This window comes from Trematomus bernacchii, unplaced genomic scaffold (genome assembly GCF_902827165.1).
Source record: "Trematomus bernacchii unplaced genomic scaffold, fTreBer1.1, whole genome shotgun sequence".
Classification (NCBI taxonomy): Eukaryota; Metazoa; Chordata; class Actinopteri; order Perciformes; family Nototheniidae; genus Trematomus; species Trematomus bernacchii.
The window spans coordinates 13,815,689-13,823,557 of record NW_022988043.1 but is presented as its reverse complement, the minus strand read 5'-3'; the positions used below and the strand labels follow the sequence as shown (position 1 = coordinate 13,823,557).

General features: G+C 38.7%; 1 protein-coding gene across 1 annotated transcript; it reads right to left on the bottom strand.

Moving 5' to 3' along the window:
• Positions 1–529: 529 nt before the first annotated feature.
• On the bottom strand, positions 530–7,515 carry LOC117473125 (prostaglandin G/H synthase 1-like). The gene is made up of 11 exons (XM_034118616.1): positions 7,419–7,515; positions 7,258–7,335; positions 6,328–6,444; positions 5,290–5,430; positions 4,999–5,142; positions 4,747–4,928; positions 4,546–4,629; positions 3,748–3,994; positions 2,938–3,224; positions 2,461–2,608; positions 530–1,640 (listed from the first exon to the last, which is right to left on the bottom strand). The coding sequence occupies exons 1-11, from the start codon at positions 7,423–7,425 to the stop codon at positions 1,291–1,293; spliced, it is 1,785 nt and encodes a 594-aa protein (XP_033974507.1). The 5' UTR covers positions 7,426–7,515; the 3' UTR covers positions 530–1,290.
• Between the last annotated feature and the right edge of the window lie 354 nt (positions 7,516–7,869).

Sequence of the window (7,869 nt, the reverse complement as noted above, 5' to 3'; positions counted from 1 at the left end):
TAATCGATAATATTAAGAGGATATTGAGTTGGGGTTTTTGTGAACATACACTGACTTGTGCTATATGAAGACAAGTTACTGACAAGTTGTAACCGCTACGTTTAAACGTGAAACAGAGAAGTAAACCTGTGGTTCCCTTTTGGGACATCAACAAAACCACAGTAAAGTGTGATCACTTTTCTCACACAAGGCGACACAAGGCGACAAGGCGACTCTTCCTGTCATTAAGTTGGTGTGAGAACTCAAACTAAGACATCACATCTAGCGACTTAGTTTTGTGATTGTATGTTTTTTCTCTATATTCCAATTGTGTAGAAACTCACTAAACAGCTGGAAAAAAAGTAACAATACTCAGAGTCTGTAGCCATTATACAGTAGTGCCTGTGTGAGGCTGCCCAGCACAAGATGGTAATGTCAGCATGCTAACGTGCTAATGGTAAGCATCACGTATACCATCTTAATAAAGCATATTGTCTCAAATATAATTCAAATGATTTCAATGGTAAAGTCAAACTTATGTATAAAGCACATGCATAGACTCAAAACATCTAAAAGACATAAAAAGAGATGAAGAAGTGTTAAAGATCAGCTGCTCAGCCAGAAGTGTTTTGCACTCAAACCCCAAATTGCCAAGTGGGTTATCTAAATAGTGACTATATTTAGAAATTCATAATTTATTTTCTCACAGATTATTAACATTCATGTCAATTTAACCAAGATGAATTAATACATTTTTATTCTTTGGACTATTTTATTTTATTTGTATAAAAATGTATGTCTTGTAATTGCGCTGGTGAGGAACAAGTGACCTACTTTTTTCATTAATTTCATAACTACACCGTAGCATATGACATGACAATACATCTTTGAATCTTCAAATCTTGAGTTGTGTTTCCATTAACAGGCAACAAGAATGTCTGCAGAATATTTATCATATTTTGTAGAAATGTTTTTACTATGACTATTTTAGTTACATTACATTTTTCAAGAAGATATGGTGATGTTATACCCTCACTGAAAGAAAAGAGAAAATACACACAAAAAGATGACCATTACCAAATAAAAAACATTTTCAAGATACTGCAAATATGTTTTCCTGCTCCAGAAACTATGGAATTTGTCACCTGTGTTTTCAGGAGGTAGACCTGCTTGGATTCAGAGTATGCAGGCAGGATTGAAACCACTAAATGTCATGTAGAATTAAAATATCCCTAAACAATTTGCAACACATTGGCAGCTAAAGAATGTCCCTACAGTCAGCATAGTAATAAACAGATTGAGATTAATTGATTAAAGTTCAGAATTTGATTTCCTTGGTTTCAGCTCCTCGTCATTTCTTGGAACATGGAAGTCCACGTATGGACACCATTTGGTGTTTAGGCACACCAGTTTCTTCAAGGTGGAAGTTTTGACGATATTGAAGCCCTTCTCTCCCCCAAAGCTGCTGGGCTTCCAGTACTCAGGGGAGCAGATGGGGTTTCCAAGCAGGCCTTTCAGGGAGAAGGGAGCCCCCATCTCCACCATGCTCTCCCCAAATAGACTGTTAGGTCGTGCTTTCTCAAGCAGGACACCGGGGTAGAGCTCCAGAGCATCGATGTCACCATAGAGCTCCTCTAAACCTTCGGCCATTTCAATGTCATCTGTTTGGAAAAATAAAACAGCTGTTAAACCAGCCCTATCAGTCAATACTTTAGTTTAGCTAATATTCGAATATCTGCAAAACAACTGACATTACCGCAATACTCTGCTACATTTTCTATACCGTTTAGCGCTAATTATGAACTTTTGGCATGCTAACCAGCCAAACAGTGGCAAACATGCTAACAATCAACATGTTAATCTATGTCGTGAGCAAGTAAGCATGAAGATGTTAGCATTTAGCTAAAAAAACGCCGTGACAAAGCACTTCACTATTGCGTGTATTTTACATAACATCAGTTGCTACATTTGACTGCAAACCACTTCAGCCCCAGTTTCCCCCTAAAACAACTTGCAATTTGGGGGAAGTGGCTGAGAAAAGAGACATTTATGAAAAAGGCAGAAAGGTTTTGTCTGCTCTCAGTGTGATGTCGACAGAAAATGGATGAAAGAATGTCCCAAAATGAGAACAAAATATGAGAAGCAGCTCAGTTATTCAGGTTTTTGCAACAACCAAAGTGTTTAGTGTATTATGTTACTTTATGTGATAACAAAAAGTGAGTTTTAGTCATCCTATTTTGCTTACAGAATTGGCAAGAGTTGCTACAGGATAAAGAAATACTGAGTGATAATATTCTTTTTCACGTTTCTCCTGAATTCATTTTATGTTGGGGAAAAAATATAACAAATGAAGACAAAAGTAAATGTGCTGTATTACCCCATAAACATAAAATAGATTACAACAATTGAAATAAAGGGGGCAGAGCGGTGGTTCAAAAAGTTTCAGAAGCAGGTTATACTTTGAACAATATTTCTGCTTACCAGTAAATTCATAAAAAGAGGTGTACGGCTTTAGGTTAAACCTCTTCCTGTATTCATTAAAGGGCTGCACTCGTGTAGCTCGAGACTCTTTGATGACCTTTTCTGCCACGTGAAGCACAACTATATGCGAGTTGTGACCTCCCCCTATCTGAAACGCAGACAAAAAGTTACTTTCATTATGAGTTGTTAGTAATACCATAAGTCAGAACACAATACTAACGTGTTGCTCAGCTTGGCAGGCTACAACATCTAACAGCTATTCATCTCATTAAACAGAAATAAAGTGTTGCGTGCACATGATGCTGATGAACGATATCTGAGAAGGTTGCCTCATTTAGATTTAGGAAGCATTTGTAAGGGGAAGTTAACTTTGATGTGGATGACTTAAGAAAAAAAGTGAACCAACTTCACATCTAAAAAGTGTTATGCAGATGGCAGATGATTCCTGTTAACAGTCAGTGGATTGTGCTTATCTACCTGGCCTGCAGGTTGTTTGGAGAAGGCATCCACCATCTTCTCCACCCCGTAGTGCATGAGTAGGGATGTGTTGAACATAAACTGAGGGTATGGGATGTCATCGCCGTCGATGAGGAAGCTGTCAGGCATCAGCGGGTGCCAGTGGTAGATGTGGCAGAACTCCAGAGCGATGCGGTTGCTGTACTGGAAACGTGCGTTGAAGAGCAGAGTGGGATCGAACTTCAGGTCCAACAGGTAGCCACTCAGGTGCTGCACGTACTCTTCTATTATGATGTTGATTGTCTCTCCTGTGGGATACAAACAACTCAAATATCATTGATTGATACACTGAGGCAAACTCATTTTAAGAAGCATAAAGATGGACATTTTAACTTGTACTGTTCAAACAATCAAACAATTAACAATTTGCCAATGAATAGATTAGCCTATTGACTGAAATGTATGGGGCAACCATTAATTTGGGAATCATGTCACTCATTTTGCCACCAAAAAATGTTGGTAGTTCCAGGTTTGCATACAGTTTTTTTTGCTGCCTTTTTGGTCTTGAATTATTGTAATTGTAATAACTTTTGATATAGGCCTTTTCATTGTGTTATTATGTTACGAGAAGCTTATTCGAGATAATTTTTGTACTTATTATTATGAAGTAAATGTTGATTGCGCAATGTAATGGCAAAAAACGATCAAAATGTATTTATATAAGCAATTTCATATGTATTACAATCACTAAGTCACAGAGAGAGAGTGTGCGGGTGCTGACTCCAGTTTGAGACTTAAACTGTAAGAGTTTGCTCCTCCTGACACGCTCACCAATGATGATGAGTCTGGCGGTCTGAAAGAGCTGCTCATCGTCCCAGGTGGGGTGATCCGCCTTCAGGACGTCACAGACTCTGTTGTGCTCCCTCAGCCATACGGTGGCGTACATGGTGAGGCCCGGCAGGAGGCCAAACACCTCCTGACCGGTGACCAGACGCTTCTCTGGAGGGAAGTGTTCAGGGTAAACCATGTGCACAGGGACCTCTGATACTGTGGGAGGGTACATCTCACCGTTTACTAACTGTAACAAACACAAAAAGGAATCCACACATGAGAGAGAAGCCTTGATTCTGTGTTATTTAAACTTTCTTGTCTTGCATTTTTCTTAATAAAATAACGTAATTCTTGCCAAACGTTTTTGTGCATGTCATTACAGACTTGAGCATAGCTGCTGGTGGTAAAAGTATTAGCCAACAAACAACCTCAAGCAGATAAGCTTTTGATAAACATAGTTTGAGGAATTTTCCTATCAAACCCTGATCACAAGATAAAAGTGCCTTCTCTCTTTAACCACTTTATGATTATCACTACTACAGTATCTGGAAATGTACTACAAAATTCTCAGTTATCATGACACAGGAAGTTAAAGTTATCAAGGGCTGATCTTTAGATATAGACTTCCTTAAATGATATGACAACAAAAATACATTTTGGCAAACAACGTTATTTGCCTTGTCGTGACTCGTGAGTTAGATGAGCAGATGAATACCCCACATTTGAGTAGTATTCATCTTCTCATCTATCTCTCAGCAAAAAAGTGCACTCCCAAAATGTCATAAATGTATTTAATACCTGATATTTCATCTTTCCATCTTTATGAAGCCGTAGGTGAAGCTGTCGTATGAGGCTGTCTCCATAGATGTTGCTCGCATCTACCTGGGAATATGGAAACACATACATCTCTTAATAAATTCAAAAGTCAAACACATTAAAAATCAAGAAATAATGAAAAGGTTATATAGTGATTAGCACAGAATGTCAATTTAATCTCACCCCATGTCCTAAAGCCTTGGTGAAGCCACCTTGAACTTCCTGGTTTGTCTTGAAGAACTGGTGAGTGAAGTGTTGCGCCATAAAGGCAAACATCAGGTTGGTTCCCTGAGGGTCTGGCCTGAATGTCTTTCTCTTAAAAAACCTCTCGGCCAACACTTTGGGATCAGGAAGCTGAGGTTTACCTGTAGTGAAAGAATTGTTTAAAGTTTTTCTCAGAGCTCAGCCGGCTGTGTGTAGTTTTGCAGGTCTCACCTTTAGCTCCCATGGGCAAAGGGCAGTCTTCAGGAACAGGAGGGAGGAGACGGGTGTAGTAGGACATGTTGGAGTAAGACTCCCAGCTGAGGTATCCATATTTAGTATTGTAGGTCGGAGGGCTTGGAATAAGGTCGCTTCTGACTTTGGGAGAATGGGACAATGTGAAGTTTACATCATATAATTAACGGAGTATAACTAAATAAAATGCTGAGGAATGTTAGCTGCAAGTGAGGTTTGTTGATTTATCCACTGTGGCTCTTTATCTTTACCATGAGACTTTTCACCTACCGGTCAGCACTAATCTCATGAACGTGTCTCGCAGGAAAGAGTTGTTTACGAGGTCCCAGAACCAGTGGAAGTGCGTGAGGAAGTAGTGAACCGCCGTAGGCTTCGGCTTCAGCATGAGACGAACTCTGGTCCAGAGCTCCGCTAAACACAAAGATCAGGAAAAAGTTATTTTTATAGCAATTCAAATTAAGCATCCTGTGTAAGGGATTGAGACAAATCCTAATTAATAATGTATTAATGCTTTACAAATGACTAAATGCTGCTGTGATTAAATGCCATATCATGTTCCAAACCACATCAAGCATTATTTCTGAAACAGTATGGAGCTCAAATGCTTTTTCTCTTGCAGGTTTACTACAAGGTGAGTTCCTTTTCTTATTTTCTGCTTTTTTACACATGCTCTCTCCAGTACAGGTTAGCTCTGAGTGTTAGCAATGCTTGCTAATGTAAACAAAGACCATATTACGTCCAAAACACGTCGTGCATTGTTTCTGATAGCGATGTTTCTGATAGGGCCGTGGGTGTAAAGCCAGCCCACATTTAGCATATTACGTCATATCGGACACAAATCTGGATCAGCTTTGTTTTTAGAGATTTGGGTACGGAGGAAAAGAGAGAGGGTTTTATTTTCTGACACTTTGTGAGTTCCCTGACACACCGGGGAGACATATTTATGTATAAAATATATCTAAAAGTGCATTTTGCATGATAGGACACCTTTGAGGCTTAATGAATTTCTGAACGTAGGAATGAAAACCAAAATAATCACATACCGTAAGAGCAAAACGAATATTCCTTTAGCTACTCGCTATTGAGTACTTCCGTTATGCTTGTTTTTTTATTAAAGTTTCTAAATGCACATTACCACAAGCATACAAATAGATAGATTGGGGATAAGTGTGCACATTAAAGTAGCAATGGAGGTAAAAGGGGTACATGAGAGGTTGAACAGATATCCACTGTGTTTTTCAAATAAACCCACACCCAGATGTTGACATGCAGATTTATGTCTCACATAAAAAACTTAGCAGTACTCACGAACAGTGCAGTTGACTCCATAAAAGCCAGTTCGAGTGCAGTCACATTCGTAGCGTTCTGTACCAAATCTCACACACACTCCTGAGTTCTGACAGGGGTAGGAACAACAGGGATTCACTGAAACCGAAGAAAGAAATCATATTACACTTTGAGAATGAATAGATCCCTCCCTGCTTTACTAAATGACTGATAGTTCAGATAATGTATTGATTCTGAACAATACGGAAACGAGAGTCGGACACAGACAACCTGAAAATGTTAAACTAATTAATGTTACTGTGTGTTAAACATTGTGTGTTATGCTTTTGAATCTTACACAAAATATACTTTTTTATGCTTCCCCATAAAACTACAAAGTGGTGGCCTACTAATGAGACCTGTGAAACTACCCAGGATAAATGAAGGTTACAAAGTGGTGCATATTGCTTTGTCTTCACTGAAACTAGTTACTAAATTAGCACTTCATTTCCCCCCCCCCCCCCCCCCCCGTATCTTTGACACTCTCTGCAGGCTTCCTGTCCTCCGTTCATACTTGCAGAAGTTCAATGAGATAATTGACCACGGCAGCTTTCTTCCTTATTTAACTGTGAATAAGACGAGAGATAAGAGTGGTACTAATAACAAATATATTTGTATTTACTATTTACCTTTTGTTATTTCCAGCATTAGTCTTAAGTAACACTGTACCAAAGGATCAACAATGGTACATTGGTAAAGTAAACGTCACACTTAAGGCCTTAAGAAATTGTAATACTGGTCCTGGACATTTAACAAAAATATGCAACTTTTTTTAAACTGAAACATGTTTATAGCTTACGCGCAACAGCACTTTCACGGAGACTGAATCGTAACGTGACATGGGATGAAATATATCAGTTTCGTACTTCAAGTTTTACAAGAAAATAAGATTAATAAAGATGAACTGCTTACCAACACTTGAGTCACCAGCACACGATGAGCTCTCCAGCAGCAACAGGTTGATGAAGCAGATCAAGAAGATGCAAAACTCTATAAACATAATAACGTATATTATCTTGGTGTGAAAACATCACATAACATCCAGCAGGTGTTTCATAATTTGAAGGACTCACCTTTCATGATTCCCACGTGTGGATCGTTCTAGTGTTCCTAGAAAGTCATTTGAGAGATGGGTGTGCTTCTCTCTATCTAAAAGACCATAGTCCTCTACATGGGCTTTTATGTAGAGATGGCTTTATAACATCAACCATAGAGAATGGGCGGTAACACCGTTTCCTCTACTTCCTCTTTTTAGTCTGCATTATCTTTGTAAGAAAGTCTACTGTAACTTGCTCCAAATAATTTGGATTTGTTCCTTTTGAACAATTCTCAGGATTGTATTTTTAACCTTCTGGGGTCTAAAAAGGTCTGTCTTTAAATTATGAACATTTTTGGTTTAATATGTCAATAAAATCCTAAGGGTGAAGGGAAACATGACAGGATGCTTTAGGAAGTGCTTTATCTCCACCTGCTGGCAAATAAATAAGTCACCCAAGGCTTTACTTGTTAGATAAAGCCCATTCA